This window comes from Acinonyx jubatus, chromosome B3 (assembly GCF_027475565.1).
Source record: "Acinonyx jubatus isolate Ajub_Pintada_27869175 chromosome B3, VMU_Ajub_asm_v1.0, whole genome shotgun sequence".
Lineage (NCBI taxonomy): Eukaryota > Metazoa > Chordata > Mammalia > Carnivora > Felidae > Acinonyx > Acinonyx jubatus.
The window spans coordinates 29,047,321-29,069,468 of NC_069386.1; the positions used below are offsets into that span (position 1 = coordinate 29,047,321).

The 22,148-nt window shown below is 35.6% G+C and overlaps 1 protein-coding gene across 5 annotated transcripts in view; it reads right to left on the reverse strand.

Moving 5' to 3' along the window:
• The window catches only part of SCAPER (S-phase cyclin A associated protein in the ER), a 505,210-nt gene that overhangs the window by 397,003 nt on the left and 86,059 nt on the right, over nt 1-22,148 (reverse strand). For all 5 annotated transcript variants that reach the window (XM_053223692.1, XM_053223691.1, XM_053223689.1 and 2 more), the window contains 2 exons: nt 21,214-21,330; nt 18,929-19,089 (listed from right to left, as the gene is read on the reverse strand). In XM_053223692.1, coding sequence (XP_053079667.1) covers nt 18,929-19,089; nt 21,214-21,330 — 278 coding nt within the window. The remainder of the gene's footprint in view (nt 1-18,928; nt 19,090-21,213; nt 21,331-22,148) is intronic.

The following is a 22,148-nucleotide window of genomic DNA, read 5'->3' on the forward strand; positions in this document are numbered from 1 at the left end:
TTTTTAACTTTTTATCATGAAGATTTTAAAATACACAATATAGATAAAATAGTATTATGAACCCCATGTTACAATTATCCAGTTTCAATAATTATCAGTATTCTGCCACTCTTATTTCATCTAGTTCCCCTTCCCTATTGTTTCTTCTGAAAGATTTTAAAACAAATCCTATACATCATTATCATTTCTCCTGCAAATATTCAGTATGTGTCTTTAAAAGGACTTTTTACGAAATATAGCAATATCATTATGGTAAACAACAAAATATTATTAATTAAAATTAAATTAAATTAAAATTAAATCATATCCTACCCAATCTGAGATCGATTTTCTTCCGTATTTAACTTTCAAAAATTTCTCATTACATTTGTCTTTTAAATATATATATATGTGTATATACATATACATATATATATAAATTAAAAATATATATAATCAACCTAATAAAAATCACACATACCAAAATTAAGTTTAATAAAAGAGTTTAGTTTCCAGTTAATTTAACAGGCTCACCCTGAGGAGCAGTATGATTAATAACTTCACTTTTTAAAGGAAAGAAAAACACTCCTCTTTCAAAGTTTCCTTATAGAAATAGTGCTTAACACTTGGACCTACTCCATAACCAGTTTTATGGCCAACACAAACACTGTCATGTAATTAAAAAAAAAAAAGCGAAATGATTGAAGCAAGTCAAAGAGGAGTATATCAAAATAGAAACTATAACATAGGTCTCTTAGACTCTAAGAAATTAGCTATGAACAAATTACCTTCTTAAGGAACTTTCAATAAAAACTATATTGAAAAACCATCCCATAATGAAGAATGCTTATTGAAAATATCAAATTATGTAATTAAACTGTCAGAGAGTGTCTAAACATTCAGAATAATCTTAGAAGTACACAAAATTGAAAACTGTATTTCATTATCATAGTTCTTACACCCAAGAACTTGTACATTTTTAAAAATTTTATAAATGTCATTAATAAAGTAGCACTAAATACAAATTAATGTAACCAATAATTGAAAAGCACCAGATTTATTCCCATCTGACTGATGTGTTATCATTTTTGTTTATCACTATATTTAATTCACTAACATTTTGTTTATAATTTTTATATCAGTGTTTAAGAGAAAATGTTCTATTTTATAATATCCTTGCTAGGTTTTGACATTCAGGTTATGCTGGCATCATAAAACAAGCTCCATTTTTTCATTTTCAGTAAGAGTTTCTATGTGATTACTGTTATTTTTACCTTAAACATTTGGAAGAATTCATAGGTGAAGCCATCTTGACCAGGGATTTTCTTTGCAAAAAAAGGTTTAATTATAGACTCACATTTAAAAAAAAATTACTAAGTTCCTTCATGTTTTTCTAATTCTCGCCATGTAAGTTTGCTTACATAGTGTTTGTCAAGAAATTTGTCAATTTCTTCTAAGTTTGTAAATTTAGTATATAATATTGTTCATCATATCCTATTATCTTCTTAATACCCATGGGATTTCTACCAATAGTCTTATGTAATACCTTGGTATTATGCTTTGTCTCCCCTTTTTTTATCAATATTAGAAATTTTGTTAGTCTATATGAAAGATTATCTTTTGGCTCTATTGATTTTCTCAGTTATCACCTATATCTTTTTCTTTCTTTTTATGTTCCTTGGATTTAACCTGTTCTTTTCTAACTTCTGGAGACAGGCAAAAAATGTGGATTTTACGTTTTCTTCTTTTCTAATATATGCAATTGAGGCTAGAAACTTTTCTCAGAGCACAGCATTAACCTTAAACCCATAAGATTTTAAATACGCATTTTCATTTTCTAATTTTCATGGTGATTTCTTCTCTGACTCATGGATTATTCAGAAATATATTCCAAAATTTCAAAAATCTGAGATTTATATGGCTATCCTTTTACTTCTTTAAATCTAAATTCAAGTAGTTAACATATAGTGTAGTATTGGTTTCAAGAGGATAATTTAGTGATTCATCACTTACATATAACACCCAGCGCTCATCCCAATAAGTGCCTTCCTTAATGCCCATCACCCATTTAGCCCATCCCCCCTACCCATCTCCCCTCCAGCAACCCTCGGTTTGTTCTCTATATTTAAGTCTCTTATGATTTGCTTCCCTCTCTGTTTTTATCTTACTTCATTTTTTTCTTCCCCTCCCCTATGTTACTCTGTTTTGTTTCTTAAATTCCATATGAGTAAAATCATAGGTCTTTCTCTAATTTATTTCACTTACTGTAATACACTCTAGTTCCATATATGTTGTTACAAATGGCAAGATTTCATTTTTTTTGATAGCTGAGTAATATTCCGTTGTGTATATATACCACGTATTTTTTATCCATCCATCAGTCACTGGACATGTGGACTCTTTCCATAACTTGGCTACTGTTGGTAGTGCTGCTATAAACATTGGGGTGCATGTGCCCCTTCAAAGCGGCATTTTTGTATCCTTTGGATAAATTCCTAGTAGTTCAATTGCTTGGGTTGTAAGGTAGTTCTATCTTTAACTTTCTGAGGAAATGCCATACTGTTTTCCAGAATAGCTAAACCAGTTTTCATTCCCACAAACAGTGCAAAAGTGTTCCCCTTTCCCTGCCTCTTCCCCAACATCTATTGTTTCCTGAGTTGTTAACTTTAGCCATTCTGACAAGTGTATTTCATTGATGATGAGTGATGTTGAGCATCTTTGCATGTGTCTGTTAGCCATCTGGATGCCTTCTTTGGAAAAGTGTCATTCATGTCTTTTGCCCATTTCTTCACTGGATTATTTATTTTTTTGGGTGTTGCGTTTGATAAGTTCTGTATAGATTTTGGATACTAACCCTTTATCTGATATGTCATTTGCAAATCTCTTCTCCCATTCCATCAGTTGTATTTTAGTTTTATTGATTGTTTCCTTCAATGTGTAGAAGCCTTTTATTGATGAGGTCCCAGTAGTTCATGTTTGCTTTTGTTTCCCTGGATTCAGAAAACATGTCAAATAAGTTGCTGTGGCCAAAGTCAAAGAGATTGTTGCTTGTTTTCTCCTCTAGGATTTTGATGGTTTCCTGTCTTACATATGGGTCTTTCATTCATTTTGAGTTTAACTTTGTGTATGGTATAAGAAAGTGGTCCAGTTTCATTCTTCTGCAATTTGCTGTCCAGCTTTCCCAACACCATTTGTTGAAGTATATGGCTATCTTTTTTAATTGATTTCTAACATAATTCTGCTGTGTTCAACAAGACAAAAAGAGTTCAATCATCTGAATTTTTGAAATTTGTTTAATGGCTTTGCATGTGTCAATTTTGGTAAATGTTCCATGTGTGTTTGGATCTTTATTTGGACTTACAAGTTACTACCAGGACAAAGTAGCCTACATCAAAATTAATCCTCTTCGTGCCAAACACAACTATGAAAGCTAGACAAACTATATAACTGAACCATTTAAAGGCACTGGAAAGCAACCAAAGTAGGCAAGATTTTAAGGAACTACAATTCTTGAGGAAAGAGAAGGACAACATGAGATCACATTAACCCTAGAATTTTTCCCTGAAGACATTTCAAATTCACAGTACAGGGGAAGTGAGTCCTAGCAGAAACCAGCAGTCCTGTCTGGCTGAAACAGATAATGGAATTCAGTGAGTCTAAAACAACTGAGACCTTAAGGGCAAAAATCTTAGAGAGGGAGGAACTGCAAGAAAATGAGCCCAAAAAACCTGCATTTAATCTTCCCTTTAGAAGTCTGACAGCTACTAAGCTTTGCATATACAAGGCAAGGCTCCAAGACACCCAGCAAAAAGCAGCAGCTGGGATGCTAATGAGCTAAGCAGATATTATAGCAACTGTGGAGTGCTGAGGAATTCGGGAATGTAGTAGCCTTGGCAAACACCCCAGATTTTCAGGTAAGACCCCAAAAGGAATAAGGACAAAACTGAAACACATCAACTTTAATAAAACCTCAAACCAAACCTTAAAGGATTATGGTGAACTGCTTATACTCTATCTTCTTGCCAGAAGAAAAAACAACAGTATTTTTGAAAGGAGCCTCTATAATTTTAAATATACCATGTTAAACATTCACTTAAATATTATGAGGAATCAAAACAAGGGTCAAATGACTGAAAACTCCCCCAAAATATTTTTAAGGTAACATAGCCACAGGTAGTTCAGATATTTTACTTTTCAGACTCAGACTTTTCAGAATACCTATTATTAATATATTTAAGAAAATATGGGTTAGACACAGAACAGAGGATCGGTAAAATGTTTCTACATTGATGCATCAAAAGGAAATAAAATGGAAAAGAATAGCATTATTTGTTAGACATATCAATTATATCAAGTTCATTAATCATATTGTTTAGATATTGTATATCTTCATTGATTTTTGTCTTCTTGTACTATCAGTCATTGAGACAGTTGTGTTAAAACTTCCAAGTATGAGTCTAGATTCTTCCATTTTTCTTTCAATTCTGTCAGTTTTGCTTTATATGTTTTAAAGATATGTTACATATAAATTTAGAATTATTTTCCCATTCTGTTAAAATAATCTTTTAATAATGAAAAAAGATTTCTCTTTAAAATGTTTCTTGGCTACTGTATACATTTTGTCTGATACTAAAGCAATGCCACCTTTGATCTGAATGCGATATTCATAGACTATCTTTTCCCCCTTTTTCTTTTGACTTTTCTATCTTCATACTGAAAGTATATCCCTTTAAGCGGATACAGTTGGGCTTTATGTTTAATGCAATTGTAATCTTTGTTCTTAAATTTTAATATTTAGACCATTTACCTTTAATGTAAGAATGGATATATTTGCATTTACTTCTATCACATTATAATTTGGTTTTCATTTGTTTCATCTGTTTTATGATTTTTTTTTCCTTTCTTGGCCTCTTTTGCATTAATCACAATGGTTTTATTAGTTGAATATTCCTTTACTCTTCTCTGTGGTTTTCTTGAATTCACAAATACATCCTTGACTTATAGTATCTAACACGAGTTAGTATTTTTGTAACTTCAAAGACAATGCCAGGACCCTAGAAAATATAATCTCCATTTATTCTTCTCTTGTCTCTTGGACTATTGTCAGAAAGTCTCATCTCATATGTATTTCAAGCTTCTTAAGACATTATGTTTCACACAGTCAATACTAAATATTTAATGTACTCCACATGTTTACTCTTCTGGTGTTCTTCATTCCTTCATGCATTTCTGGGTCTGAATTTGGAATCTTTTTCCTTCAACCTACAAAAATGTCTGTAGTACTTCTTTTAGTATAATTCTACTGATTACAAATTCTCTCAATTTTTATTTGTCTTGAGTTGTCTTTATTTCACCTTTACTTTTTTTGCTGGATACAGAATTCTTTCTTGTCAGTTATTTTCTTTCAGCACCTGAAAGATGTCTTTCCATGGTCATCTGGCTTCCATTAGGTATCAACTTACTCTTGCTCCTTCGAAAATAGAGTTAACCTTTGGACAACATTAGTTTAAAATGTGTGGGTCTGCTTATACAAGGATTTCTTTTGAAAAATACAGTATAGTACTATGAGTTAATCTGTTCTTATGATCCTAATAACATTCCTTTTTGTAGCTTACTTTATTAGAAGAATACAGTATATAACACATATACAAAATATGTGTTCTTTGACTAGTTATGTTTTAAAGCTTCTAGTCAGCAACAGGCTATGCATAGTTATGTCCTGGGGAAGACAAAGGTTATACATGGATTTTCAAGGGTAGTTCAAGGGTCAACTATAGTCTCTCTCGCACGCTGGCTTTTTTCTTTTCTTTTTTTTTTTTTTTTTTTTTTTTTTTTGGCTCTACTTGTAAAGATTTTCTCTTTCTTTGATTTTTAGTATTTTTACTATATTACACCTAATGAGATTTGTTTTCTGTTTTTTCTGCTTGGACTTCACAGTGCTTCTTAAATACGAGACTTGATGTCTTTCAACAGTTTGGGGAAATTCTTAGGGTTTATCTTTTCAAACGTTACCTTTGCACCATTCACTCTATCCCTTCATAGACTCGATTTACAGTTGTGCCTCTTATGTGCCTCTATGAACTTCCCTATTTCGTTTTGCTACATTATTTAGCCTCAATATTTTCTACTACACTCTGAATTAATTCAACCCCAACTCTCCTAAATTTTAAATATCTTATTGATGTGTGCAAATACATCAGATGTTTTAAGAATTTCATTTGTCTTCCTGGATTCCTCTCTTCCAGAGAACTGGGACCATCACAAATCCGGATTGGTTGCTCCCTACAACTGGTACACAGCTATCACAGTGGCATCAGCACCATAGAGTATTACTTTGGCCTCTCTTCTGGGCTGGCTCCCTCCAGCACTGATTGGGTCCATGGAGGTAAAAAAAAATTTTTTTTTGAGATCTTGCATGAAGGAAAATATCTTTGGCCTACTTTCACATTTAACAGATAATTTGAACACAGTATTTTAGATTAGAAATCATTTTCCTTCAGGGGCGCCTGGGTGGCTCAGTAATTTGAGCATCTGACTCTTGATTTTGGCTCAGGTCATGATCTCAAGGTTTCTGGGATTGAGCCCTGCATCGGGCTCTGTGCTCACAGCATGGGGCCTGCTTGGGATTCTTTCTCTCCCTCTGTCTCTCTCTGCTCCCCCCCTGCTTGTGCTCTCTCTCTAAAAATAAATACATTAAAAAAATAGAAATCATTTTCCTTCATAATTTTGAAGACATTGTTCAATTTTCTTGTGGTTTCTAGTGATAGTTTAGCAGAAGCAATTATACTTCTACATAATTATACTATAAGAAGAAACATATCCTTCTGTTAAAGTAAATTTCCTTTAATAATTTCATAATTTCCTTTCTTTCTCTCTTTTTCTAAAACTCCTGTTATTCAAATATTGGATATTCCCATTATCTATTTTTATATAAGAAGCCCAAAACCTAGGATCTTAAAACACTAACCATAAAACTTTTGAGTCAGAAATCTGAGGAGTGTTCAGTGGAGGGAGGTCTCCTCTCATCTCCACATGATGTCAGCTAGAGTGGTTCAAATATGGCCAGAATGTTCATGATGGCTTCACCAACATGCCTAAATTAAAGTCTTGGTACCATGTGTTGGCTGAGATATAGCTACTTTTCCCTCTCATCACCTCTTCCTCTTCACATAGTCTCTCATTATTCAACGGCCTATCCTGGACTTCCTTACATGGCAGCTGGCTTCCACAGGACAAAATGATAATGGTAAGTGCAAGGCCTTGTACAGGCTAGGCTGGGAACTTAACCAATCACTTCAGTCACATTCTATTAATCATATGAAGTCACAGGACAAACTTAAGATTCAAGGGGAGGGGAAACAGACTCTACCACTTGACAGTGGGAGTGGCATGTATGCATAGGAATGGGAGAAATTGCTGGCACCCATATTTGCAGACAATCTACTGTAGTCCACAATCTGGCTTCAGATTTCCAAAGTCTTGTGAGACTACCAGACACTCATCCAATTACATGTCAACGTCAAGACCAATTATCTCATTATCTACACTGGTTCTGGATTTGTTCCTCAGGTGTGTTTTCTCTTGATCTGCAAACCTGGTAGTTCAGTGGGAGAGAGAAGAAGGCTTGAAGTAGATGCAAGGATGAGGCACATCTAAACACTATCTTTACAGTCTTTCACTTAATCTCCTTGTTATCAATACAGCACTCCCAACTTTTGTATCTGCCTGGTATCCCTCAGTAAGATACATCTCTTTTACGTTCTATACAGAAATAACCTCCAATGTTCTGCTGGGGTGAGGGAAATACAGTAATCCTACTACTCATAGCTGAAGGCAAGTGGGGAGAATTTGGAATGATTAACATATAATCCCTACCTTTACCCTCACTTCCAGAGATACCTGCTCTGGAATTTCCTACTCGTTTGGGAGTTCTCTGAAGCAAACTGGATTGCATTACAGTTTTGCCCACTCACTGGGTCCAGGATTCACCTAATTCACTCAAATGGCACCACTAACATTTGAAACTAGAATATGTCTTTCTACTTTCTAACTTCCAAAAAAGTGTTCATTAACTCTTCTCCTATCTATTCTCCCTTAAGTCTTATTCTAAATTCCTTTAGGGTTGCCTAGGTGGCTCAGTTGGTTATGCATCTGACTTCAGTTCAGGTCATGATCTCATGGTTCATGAGTTCAAGCCCCACGTCAGGCTCTATGCTGACAGCTCATAGCCTGAAGCCTGCTTCCAATTCTGTCTCTCTCCTTCTGCCCCACTCTCGCTTGAGTTCTCTCTCTCTTTCAAAAATAAATAAACATTAAATCTTTCTATATCATTTTAGTTGAGGTTAGGGAAAGAAAAAAGTAAATGTATGTGCTCTATCACCTTTAACAAAAATCATTTTTATAAGCTATCATTGCAAATTTCAATACTATAAGCTACTGCTATTATAAATTACCTAAGGGAGGGAGTCAAGATGGCAGAACAGCGTGGAAGTTTTTTGTGTGTCTCGCATACATGAAATACAGCCAGACCAACGTTAAACCATCGTATACACCTACAAAACTGATCTGAGGATTACCACAACAATCTGCACAACCTGAACCACAGAATTCAGCAGGTACTCAGAGGGGAGAGGTGAACGTGGGGAGAGAGAAGCCGTGGAGGGCAGGGAGGTGCTTTTGCGTGCAGAGAGAGGACGGAGATGGTGGGGAGAATATGGGAAAAGCACCCTCCCCAAAAGCACCTGGAGAGAAAGTGGAAAATTGGAAACAGGCTCAGGGACTGAACTAAAAAGGGAGAAAGGAGAAAGGAAAGGGTTTAAATTCCATTAAGACTGTAAACGGGAGTGCCGAGACTGCAACTCCACAGCTCGATACCTGGTGGTGCTCTGCTGGGAAGGGTGAATCCCCAGGAGCAGAGTGGGGTGAGGGAGGCTCTTGGGCCACACAGGGAGAAGCAGTTCCACTGCTGGAAGGACATTGTAGAAGCTGTAAGACAACCTGGGCCCAGCAGACTGCAGAGAATGGCCACATTTGCTGGCGCTGGAATAAGGTCATTAAGGGTGAAGCCTGGTGCCAGATGTGTGTTGTGATTTTCCATAACCCCTGAAACGTTGCTGCTACACTATCTTGCGAACTTATTCTGGAGCAGGCTAGCACCTGGCCACAATCTCTGGGCCTCAGCAGCAGCACAGTACCCACAAACTTTCCTGGGTACAGCTGGCATTCGGCCATTGCTCAGTGAGACCCTCCCACAGAGGGGAACAACGAGTCAAAGCTGCAGTCCCTGAGAAGTAAGGGGCTGGGGAAAACAGCTGTAACTGAAACAAAACTCAGGGAAGAGGTACTACCTGCGGCTTGGTAACAGACAGTGTAAAAGAGGGGAGTAGCTAAAAGCTGAAGACAAAGGACAGGTGCACAATTGCTGACTGGAGAGAACAGAGTTCTGATACTAAAGACTGGGTACCTGGGTGACACAATTTTCACCACTCCCACACATGGGCATATGCACCTACAAGTGCCACAACAATCCACCCCAGCAGGCTACCAGCGCCACCTAGTGGAGAACAAAGCCGTTTCACTAACCCCGCTCAACTGGGCCAAACTTGCTCATCAAGAACAGAAGTCTCACCGCCTGCTTAGTTTATGGACTACAAAGAGATTCAGAATCTAACTTCTAGGGGAAAACAAAGTAATTTCAGTCATATTTCAATCTGTTAGCAGGTCCATCTATTCAATTTTCTTTCTTTTTTACATTTCTTTATTTTTCTTGAGAAAAAGAAAAAATTCATTTTTATTTTCAATTGTTATTAAAAATATTTTTTCAATTTTTCTACTATATTTTTTACTTTTGTGTAAGTTTTTTGAAATTGTATTTTACTTGCATCATTTTATTTTAGTCTACTTCAATGTTTTCCTTTTTTCAAATTTTCAAACAATTTCCTTTTTTTTCTTTTCATTTCTATTCTTTTTCTTGAATATAGAAACAGAAAAAATTCATCTTTATTTTTAATTTTTATTGAAAATATTTTTAATTTTTTCCTACTGTATTTTTTACTTTTGTGTAAATTTTTTCAAATTCTGGTTTACTTCCATCATTTCATTTTAGTCTGCTTCAGTGTATTCATTTTGTCAAATTTTCAAACGATTTCCTTTTTTCTTCTTCTTTCCCCTTTTTTCTCTAATCTATGAAGCCACTTTCAACACCCAGACCAAAACACACCTAGAATGTAGCATCATTTAATCGATTTTTTTGTGTCTGTGTTTTTAATTTTTGAATTTTAATATTCTTTCATTTTAATTTTTTTATTTTAATTTTTTCTACCTCATTATTAATTCCTTTTCTCCCTTCAATGACGAAACAAAGGAATTCACTCCAAAAGAAAGAGCACGAAGAAACGACAGCCAGGGACTTAACCGACACATATACAAGCAAGATGTCTGAACCAGAATTTAGAATCACGATAATAAGAATACTAGCTGGAGTCGAAAATAGATTAGAATCCCTTTCTGCAGAGATAAAGGAAGTAAAAACTAGTCAGGATGAAATAAAAAATGCTATAACTGAGCTGCAATCACGAATGGATGCTGCAGCAGCAAGGATGGATGAGGCAGAACAGAGAATCAGCGATATAGAAGACAAACTTATGGAGAATAACCAAGCAGAAAAAAGGAGGGAGATTAAGGCAAAACAGCATGATTTAAGAATTAGAGACATCAATGACTCATTAAAAAGGAACAACCTCAGAATCAGGGGTGCCAGAAGAGGAAGAGAGAGAAATAGGGGTAGAAGGTTTATGTGAGCAAATCAGAGCAGAAAACTTTCCTAACCTGGGGAAAGACACAGATATCAAAATCCAAGAAGCACAGAAGACTCCCGTTAGATTCAACAAAAACCGACCATCAACAAGGCATATCATAGTCAAATTCACAAAATACTCAGGCAAGGAGAGAATCATCAAAGCAGCAAGGGAAAAAAAGTCCCTAACCTACAAGGGAAGACAGATCAGGTTTGCAGCAGACCTATCCACAGAAACTTGGCAAGCCAGATAGGAGTGGCAGGATATATTCAATGTGCTGAATCAGAAAAATATGCAGCCAAGAATTCTTTATCCAGCAAGGCTGTCATTCAAAATAGGAGAGATAAAAAGTTCCCCAGAAAAACAAAAATTGAAGGAGTTTGTGACCACTAAACCAGCCCTGCCAGAAATGTTAAGGGGGACTCTCTGTGGGGAGAAAAGATTAAAAAAAAAAATTATATATATATACATATATATATACACACACACATATATATATGTATATATATATACATATGCATATATGTATATATGTATAAACATATATATATATACACATTTATATGTATATACATATATATACACATATATATGTATATATGTATATACATATATATATACACCTATATGTGTATATATATGTGTGTGTGTATATATATATACACATATATATACATATATATATAATACCAAAAGCAACAAAGATTAGAAAGGACCAGAGAACACCACCAGAAACTCCAACTCTACAAGCCACATAATGGCAATAAATTCATATCTCTCAGTACTCACTCTAAACGTCAATGGACTCAATGCTCCAAACAAAAGACATAGGGTAACAGAATGGATAACAAAACAAGACCCATCTATATGCTGTTTACAAGACACCCACTTTAGACCTAAAGACACGTTCATATTGAAAGTAAGGGGATGGAGAACCATCTATCATGCTAATGGTCAACAAAAGAAAGCTGGAGTAGCCACACTTACATCAGACAATCTAGACTTTAAAATAAAGACTGTATCAAGAGATTAAGAGGGGCATTATATCATAATTAAGGGGTCTATCCACCAAGAAGACCTAACAATTCTAAACATGTGCCAAATGTGGAAGCACCCAAATATATAAATCAATTAATCACAAACATAAACTCAATGATAGTAATACCATAATAGTAGGAGGCTTTAACACCCCACTCACAGCAATGGACAGATCATCTAATCAAAAAATCAACAAGAAAACAATGGGTTTGAATGACACACTGGACCAAATGGACTTAATAGATATATTTAGAACATTTCATCCTAAAGCAGCAGAATATACATTCTTCTCCAGTGCACATGGAACGTTCTCCAGAATAGACCACATCCTGGGACACAAATCAGCCCCCAGCAAGTACAAAAAGATTGAGATCATACCGTGCATATGTTCAGACCACAATGCTATGAACCTCGAAATCAACCACAAGAAAAAACTTGGAAAGGTAACAAATACTTGGAAACTGAAGAACATCCTACTAAAGAATGAATGGGCTAACAAAGAAGTTAAAGAGGAAATTTAAAAGTATATGAAAGCCAATGAAAATGCTAACACCACAACCCAAAACCTCTGGGACGCAGCAAAGGCAGTCATGAGAGGAAAGGATATAGCAATCCAGGTCTTCCTAAAGAAGGAAGAAAGATCTCAGATACACAACCTAACCTTACACCTTAAAGAGCTGGAAAAAGAACAGCAAATAAAACCCAAAACCACCAGAAGACAAGAAATAATAAAGATTAGAGCAGAAATTAATGCTATCGAAACCGAAAAAACAGAACAGATCAACGAAACCAGAAGCTGGTTCTTTGAAAGAATTAACAAAACTGATAAACCACTAGCCAGTTTGATCAAAAAGAAAAAGGAAAGGACCCAAATAAATAAAATTAAGAATGAAAGAGGAGAGATCATAACACAGCAGAAATAAAAACAATAATAAGAGAATATTATGAGAAATTATATGCCAATAAAGTAGGCAATCTGGAAGAAATGGACAAATTCCTAGAAACATACACACTACCAAAACTAAAACAGGAAGAAATAGAAAATTTGAACAGACCTATAACCAGTAAGGAAATCAAATCAATAATCAAAAATCTCCCAAAAAACAAGAGTCCAGGGCCAGATGGCTTTCCAGGGGAATTCTACCAAACATTTAAGGAAGAATTAACACCTATTCTCTTGAAGCTGTTCCAAAAAACAGAAATGGAAGGAAAACTTCCAAACTCTATGAAGCCAGCATTACCTTGATTCCAAAACCAGAGACCCCACTAAAAAGGAGAACTACAGAACAATTTCCCTGATGAACATGGATGCAAAAATCCTCAACAAGATATTAACCAAGTGGATCCAACAATACATCAAAAAAATTATTCACCACGACCAAATGGGATTTATACCCGGGATGCAGGGCTGCTTCAATATCCGCAAAACAATTAACATGATTCGTCACATCAATAAAAGAAAGGACAAGAACCATATGATCCTCTCAAGAGATCCATAGAAAACATTTGACAAAATACAGCATCCTTTCTTGATAAAAACCCTCAAGAAAGTAGGGATAGAAGGATCATACCTTGAGATCATAAAAGCCACATATGAACAACCCAAAACTAATATCATCCTCAATGGGGAAAAACTGAGAGCTTTCCCCCTAAGGTCAGGAACAAGACAGGGATGTCCACTCTCGCCACTGTTATTCAACATAGTATTGGAAGCCTTAGCCTCTGTAAGCAGACAACACAAAGAAATAAAAGGCATCCAAATCGGCCAGGAGGAGGTCAAACATTTGCTCTTCGCAGATGACATGATACTCTATATAGAAAACCCTGAAGATTCCACAAAAAAAAAAAAAACCTTGCTAGAACTGATTCATGAATTCAGTAAAGTTGCAGGATATAAAATCAATGCACAGAAATCAGTTGCATTCCCATATACCAACAATAAAGTGACAGAAAGAGACATCAGGGAATTGATCCCATTTACAGTTGCACCAAAAACCATAAAATACCTAGGAATAAATCTAACCAAAGAGGTGAAAAATCTACACACTGAAAACTATACAAAGCTTATGAAAGAAACTGGAGAAGACACAAAAAAATGGAAAAAGATTCCATGCTCCTGGATAGGAAGAACAAATATTGTTAAAACGTCAATACTACCCAAAGTAATCTACATATTCAACGCAATCCCTATCAAAATAACACCAGCATTCTTCACAGAGCTAGAACAAATAATCCTAAAATTTTTATGGAACCAGAAAAGACCCCAAATAGCCAAAGCAATCTTGAAAAAGAAAACCAAAGCAGCAGGCATCACAAACCCGGACTTCAAGCTATATTACAAAGCTGTAATCATTAAGACAGTATGGTACTGGCACAAGAACAGACACTCAGATCAATGGAACAGAAGAGAGAACCCAGAAATGGACCCACAAACGTATAGCCAACCAGTCTTTGACAAAGCAGGAAAGAATATTCAATGGAATAAAGACAGTCTCTTCAGCAACTGGTGCTGGGAAAACTGGATAGCGACATGCAGAAGAATGAACCTAGACCACTTTCTTCACCATACACAAAAATAAACTCAAAATGAACGAAAGACCTAAATGTAAGACAGGAAGCCATCAAAATCCTTGAGGAGGAAGCAGGCAAAAACCTCTTTGATCTTGCCCGCAGCAACTTCTTACTCAACACGTCTCCAGTGGCAAGGGAAACAAAAGCAAAAATGAACTACTGGGACCTCATCAAAATAAAAAGCTTCTACACAGCAAATGAAACAATCAGCAAAACCAAAAGGCAACCAACAGAATGGGAGAAGATAGCTTCAAATGACATATCAGATAAAGGGTTAGTATCCAAAATCTATAAAGAGCTTATCAAACTCAACACCCAAAAAACAAATAATCCAGTGAAGAAATGGGCAAAAGACGTGAATAGACACTTCTCCAAAGAAGACATCCAGATGGCCAACTGACACATGAAAAAATGCTCAACATCACTCATCATCAGGGAAATACAAATTTAAACCACAATAAGATACCACCTCACACCTGTCAAAATGGCTCACATTAACAACTCAGGTAACAACAGATGTTGGTGAGGATGCGGAGAAAGAGGATCTCTTTTGCATTGTTGGTGGGAATGCAAGCTGGTGCAGCCACTCTGGAAAACAATATGGAGGTTCCTCAAAAAACTAAAAATAGAACTACCCTATGACCCAGCAATTGCACTACTAGGCATTTATCCAAGGGATATAGGTGTGCTGTTTCGAAGAGACACATGCACCCCCAAGTTTATAGCAGCACTATCAACAATAGCCAAAGTATGGAAAGAGCCCAAATGTTCATCGATGGATGAATGGACAAAGAAGATGTGGTGTATATATATTCAGTGGAATATTACTCGGCAATCAAAAAGAATGAAATCTTGCCATTTGCAGTTACGTGGATGGAACTGGAGGGTATTATGCTAAGTGAAATTAAGGAAAGACAAAAATCATGACTTCATTCATATGAGGACTTTAAGAGACAAAACAGATGAACATAAGGGAAGGGAAACAAAAATGATATAAAAACAGGGAGAGGGACAAAACATGAGACTCATAAATATGGAGAATAAACAGAAGGTTACTGGAGGGGTTGTGGGAGGGGGGATAGGCTAAATGGGCAAGGGGCATTAAGGAATCTACTCCTGAAATCATTGTTGCACTACATGCTAACTAATTTGGATGTAAATTTAAAAAAATAAAATTATTCTGTTGAGAAAAATAAAATAAAATAAAATAACCAAAAAAAAAAAATTCTCAAATCTCAATAAGAAAAAGACAACCCATTAAAAAACAGTGACTTGCACAGATGTTTCATCAAATAAGACATTTAAAATGGTAAACACATGAAAAGAAAAAAAATTATATGCACCATAATTCACTTTCATAAAAGTGCATCAAAACCCCAAACCCCGAGACCAAAGTAGTCAAAAACAAAATTTGCTTATATATGAACATGGATACTTTAAGCCTAGTTATAATCAAGATCTTTCATTTCATCCCAACCAAATGAGTCACACTTATATTTATGAGAGTAATCTGAGAGTAATGCTTTAAACAAAACCATCATATATGCCAATATCATGATTCTTTTAAGATATTTTTTCCAATTATGATGCAACATATTTTTCTCAGACTCTTTCACAATACAAAAACTAAACTTGATGATCCCACATTTTCCTTCTCCTAGAAGAAAGAACTCATGACTACTCTCAATTTTCTACTACTACTACTACCATTACTACTACTCAGTCTGTATAGAGAAACCAAAGGCACCATAATGGGTAAGAGTAAGAAGTATTATTTGAAATAGGTCAATACACCTTACTGAGACAAAAATGGAAAAAAGAATATCCATAATGCAAAGGTGGCAATGCCTTTGCTATGTCCAATAAAACATTTCTTTCTGAACCAAGAAGCTCCAAAGGGATCTTCCACTAAAGAAAGGAGAAAGCAGTATTCTGAAGTTACTCCTTAACTTATAACACAAATTCACGATTACTTAGTATTATTCTAAAATCCAAGCCTCTATAGATATACAAAAACTTCACTCAAGATTGGGGGAGGGGCAGCCCAGGCACAAGTATGTCCCTGGGCCCAATGGCCTCGTGGCTGCCCTGAAGTAGCAGATAGAGTGGGAGGACCCGGTGGAGCCCTCGGCAACAGCCTGGTAGACGTAGACCTAGGGCACCTGCCTTGCCAAGGGGTTGGCTGGATAAGTCCACCACCCTGAGCCTCTGGCCCGCGTGCCTAAGGTGAGAGCATGGCCTAGAGATTGCCCACTGGCTCCTCTCTTCTCCCCTCAGCCTCTCCACATACCCCGGGTTAAAGGCAGTCAAGACAAGGCTCCAGGAGCAATGGTTTGATCTCCCACTCCTAGTGATGAATTCATCTTAGTAGTTTTAGAACAGGCCTTCCTTATGGTTTGTACTTAAAGGTTAAGGACAGTTAAAGAGAGAAATTACAGCTCACCTACTGTCAGCTTGACAGCATAATTTTTAGAAATCACAAATGAACCATGGGTTATTTCTTAAGATTGGGCCCTGAAAAACCACTTGGATGCTGCATAGCCATGTGCACACCTGAACATGAAAATGATCTTCTTCCATTTCAAGGAGATCTCCCTCTTCAACCAGATCAACAGAAGTGGCTTGAAGGAGCAGAAGGGACCCCCTATCTGACCAAACTCAGCCAAACTGAATCTTTTTCAGACAGGAGTAAAGCAGTACAAGGGTGGCCTGATCACCACTTTCTGCTCACTCTACCATTGAGCAGCTCCTTCCAGGACTGCCACCTATATGCAGGTTATGCCCTGCATAAGAGCACCAGGCTGAGACAGTGAGAGCTGAAATCCTGCCAGGCTCTACTCACCAAGCCAAGTTTATGGGTGTATGACTGTATCCACTCAGACTCCCTTTTCTAAACTGTACCAAGGCATCCTGTATGGGCTAGGGGCAGTTCTGACCATTCCACTACCATATCCAAGTCCTACCCAGGATTATATTCCTTACCTCAGATGGATTTAAGGTTCTGATGAACAGATTAGGTTTATTATACAGATGAAATATTTGACCAAAAATAAAGTTAATTTCATAGGTAAAGCTCAAAATATTACTATTGATATAATTTATATGTGTGTATATATATAGTTATGTGGATATACATTTCTATAGATCAGAAGTTTAGCACAACTTAGTAAATGTTTAAAATTAAAAAAAATTCATTCTTGATGTCTAAATAAAGAGGCTTTATGAAGGAAGATCTTTTTTTTTTACATTAAACAACCAGTTTCTATTTTTTATGTTCTAAGTTCAGACTACTTTCAGTTAAAAGAGACAAGATAATGTTTGTGTTCCAAAAGAGATTCCAGTTAGATCTATTTCTCATTTTCATTACTTCTCTTTCTGATTAATAAGAATCTCAATCCCAGGGGCCCCTGGGTGGCTCAGTTGGTTAAGTGTCTGACTTTTGATCACGGCTCAGGTCACGATCTCCCGGTTAGTGAAATCAAGCCCTGAATCGGGTTCTCACTGATGGCACGAAGCCTGCTTGGGATTCTCTTTCTCCCTCTCTCTCTACTCCTTCCCCATGTGAGTGTACATGTATTCTCACTCTCTCTCTCTCAAAATAAATAAATAAAAACTTTAAAAGTAAACAGACATCTTACTCCCTAGTCGCCAGTCATCCCTCATGGTGCCTATCCTCCCCATTTTATCAACATTGATCTTCCCAAATCAAGCTTGACTCTAGTTTCTTCTTAAAATACCTTCCCATGACCTCTGCTTCTGCATTGTATACTCTAGGTTTTGTATGATAAAGTACAAATACCACTTTTGTCAAAGTCCATGAAGGAAATTCTTATGGGATAAACAGGTCCTTGGAATAACAGTCCTTACATTTATTTGTGCCCCTTAATTATTCTGATGGCATAGAAAACAAATGTGTAAGCCAAGATAAGAATATCATTTTTAGTACCAAAACAGTATTCAAATATTAATGAAATGAAGTAGTGACACAAAAAGAGTATACTGCCTAGGGAATGAACTAGTAGTCATTTTTTTTTTCTATTTAAGTCAGAAGAGTTATAAAGGATCTTACAAATGAATTAACAAAAGAATCACTCTCTTTTGGGGTGCCTGAGTGGCTCAGTCAGTTAAGTGTCCAACTTCAGCTCAGGTCATGATCTCATGGCTCGTAAGTGGGAGCTCCACATCAAGCTCTGTGCTGACAGCTCAGAGCCTGGAGCGTGCTTCGGATTCTGTGTCTCCCTCTCTCTCTGCCCTTGCCCCACTCGCACTCAGTCTCTCTCTCTTTCCCTCAAAAATAAACATTAAAAAAAAAAATTTTTTTAAAGAATCACTCTCCTTCAAGTTTACACAGAGCAAACCTGAGATTAGAATGATCTGCAAAAGATTATTTTATTATTTTAAGATTTCAAGGCAAATTAATATCACATAAATGATACAAAAGGTAAATATGCAATACTATTAGCACCAGTTTTAAATAAAATAAGTAAAATTCCATAGCCTTCCACCTGTCTACCACATAAAAAGGTTGATTCAATGTCACTTGCCATTTTTGCGGGAAGTCTTCTGCACTGTTATTGGTGGACAAGACTGGGCAGGTGATACATCTGAAGAAGCAGGGGAGCCTGTGTGATGAGCCTTTACCTTGTCAGCCCAACTGACACCTGTGGGAGCCAGACGGGGAGCAGCTACTGTGCCAGGTGAACCCCTATGGAGAAAATTCTGCATTATTAAATCAAATATAGAAGTTAAAATTTTTTAAATTTTAAATACATACTTAATATTATTCTGATCTCTGTTTTATTTATTTCTGATTTTTGTTATTTCCTTCCTCTAGTAAATTTTGACTAAGTTTCTTCTTTTTCTAGTTCCTTGTGGTGTAATATTGCTTATTTCAACCTTTTCTCTTAACACAAACATTTGTAGCATAAATTTCGCTCTAACATCTGCTTTTGCTGCATCCCATAGGTTTTGGAATATTGGATTTTCTTTTTCTTTTGAGACATATTTTGATTTGCCATTTGATTTCTCATTTGGCCCATTGCTTGTGCAGTAGTGTGGTATTTAATATTTACATATTAAATATTTACATTATAAAAAATAAAAAATTTGAGAAAAAATTTAAAAAGTGAAAAAATATATATGATGAAATATTATGCAGTCAATAAAAAAGAAATGGAATACGCCTGATTAAAAAAAAAAAGAACCTGAAATGTTTCCAAATAAAAAAGCAATGTAGGGGACACATGGGTACTCGTCAGTTAAGCATCCAACTCTTGATATCGGCTCAGGTCATGATCCTACAGTGGTGACATTGAGCCCTGCATTGGGCTCCACACTGAGCATGGAGCCTTAAGATTCTCTCCCTCCCTCTCTCTCTGTCCCTCCCCTACTTATGTACTCTCTTTCTCCCCTATATCTGAAGAAGAAAAAAAAAAAATCAGTGCAACATTTTACTCCCTACTGATTTGGCTATATAAATGTCACTATCACTATTTACGTCATGTCTATTTAAATAAATTTAACACATTTCAAAACTGTTTCTTTTTTTTAATGTTTTTTTTTTTTTGAGAGAGAAAGAGAGAGAGTGAGCGAGCACAAGCAGGGGAGGGGCAGAGAGAGAGAGGGAGAGAGAGAATCCCAAGCAGGCTCCAGGTTCCAAGCTATCAGCACAGACCCTGACTCAGGGCTCGAACTCACAAACCACTAGATCATTACCTGAGTGAAAGCCAGGCACTTAACCGACTGAGCCACCTAGGCACCCTAAAACTGCTTGACTTTTCCCCCAAAAAGTTAAAATTTTAAATATATGCTTAATATATTTAAATTTTAATTGTGTGTGTGTGTGTGTGTGTGTGTGTATCCACATATACAGAGTACCATACAATAACAATTTAAGTCAAATATATTTAAAAATTTATGTTGGTCTAATACTTCATTAATTTAATATAATATATTGTATGGGAACAGGGATGATATAAAAGCTCTCATTAATTCAGTTTAAAAGAAAATTTCAGTTAAATGGGGACCTTTAAAAAATATACATATATAAGTTAAATATTTTATTTTGAAACTCTTATCTTTTAATAATATAAATGTACATTAATTTGTCAATATATTGACATAGAAGACACTATCAAAGAACATATTCAAAGTCCTGAAAGAAAAAGATTTTCAACCAAGAATTCTATGCACTACAAAACTATCCTTCTAAAACTAAAGGACAAATTAAGATAGTTTCAAAATAAAAACTGAGAAAAACTGCCCAACAAGACATACTAATGGGGGTCCTTCAGGCCAAAATGAAAGAAAAATAGACAGTAACCTGAATCCACATTAAGATATAAAGAGCATTAACAAAAGTAACTACATAGGTAATAAATACAAAAAAATATATAAATGTCTTTTTTCTTTATAACTTTTCTTCTATTGATTTAAAATATAACTGCATAAAATAACAATTATAAAACTGCACTGACGGGATTACAATGCATAAAGATGTAATTTCATGACAGTAACATAGCTTATGATATACATTTAGATCTTTTGCTATAAAGAAATTGCCAGTTCATGTTATGAATCATTTAGCATGAAATATGTTTATGAGTTTTAATTTTTGGATCCTATTTGAATATATTACATTTTATAAAATCTTCGAAAAGTTAAACTTTACTGGATTTTTTAAACTTTTGATTCAAACAATTTCAAACATATACACAAACATATACATGGATTTTTTTAAGTGAAATATCAGTTGTATAATACTGTATTATTCACAGAAAATAATTTACTATAATGTAAGCCTTAGTAGGCTTTTTTGAGTTTGTCTCACCCAAAATTTAAACTTCTTCGAGCATTTGATGTTACACTTATTCTATCTGTTGATGGACTTGGAATCACATGACGTCCTGGAGACATCTTCTTTACTTCCCATGCCAAAGAAGTTGGTCTGTCAATTCAAGACATACAACAGATTAAATTAACAGAAAAAAGAAAAATTTTTCATCTTTTTTCTGGCTGTTACTGGGTGAAAACATAATCAGGTCACAATTTTTCCCTAGAGTACTGTTTACCGGCAAGTTACCGTATTACCAGGAAGGAACACAGATGACACATGGTCCAGGATTTTCCACCCACTGCAGCACAGTAACATCTAAAATGGGCTTTGGGGTTACAAAGATATGAGATACACTACTTAGGTTTTAAAAGTCTCCATACACCCAGCTAAAAACACATTAAAAAGACAATGGTATTAATTGAGCCTACTTACACAACTAAACTGGTGTATGATGCCCTGGAAAACTAAGTGTGTAGAACAGAGATCAAGACAGAAAAACAGAATGAGAGGGTTAAATGAAGAATACACAGGAAAATATGAAGTCTCCTTTTTTCTACACGGGAGTGGGAACATAAACATTTCCTTGCTCTTTGCTGGGAAAGCTAACTTCTTCTTCACTGTTCCCCAAACCTTGACAGGATGGACAATTTTTACTAAAATGTTTTCCTAAGGCAGCATTTGCACTATCCCTAATGCCATAACTCCCAGAATCTCCTTCTCTCTTACTCTGCATTCAATCTAGTGGTTGCGATTTTCTTGTCACATTAAAAACTGACATTTGCTGTTAGAAATCAAGAAAATTCAGGTAAAAGATTATCCAAATAAAGTCTAAAGCTTTTGACAATTTATTGTCAAATCACCTTTCAGAAAGGTTCTAACAAATTATAACTCAGCCAGATAAAGTGTCCATTTCCCTTGAACCTCGTCAA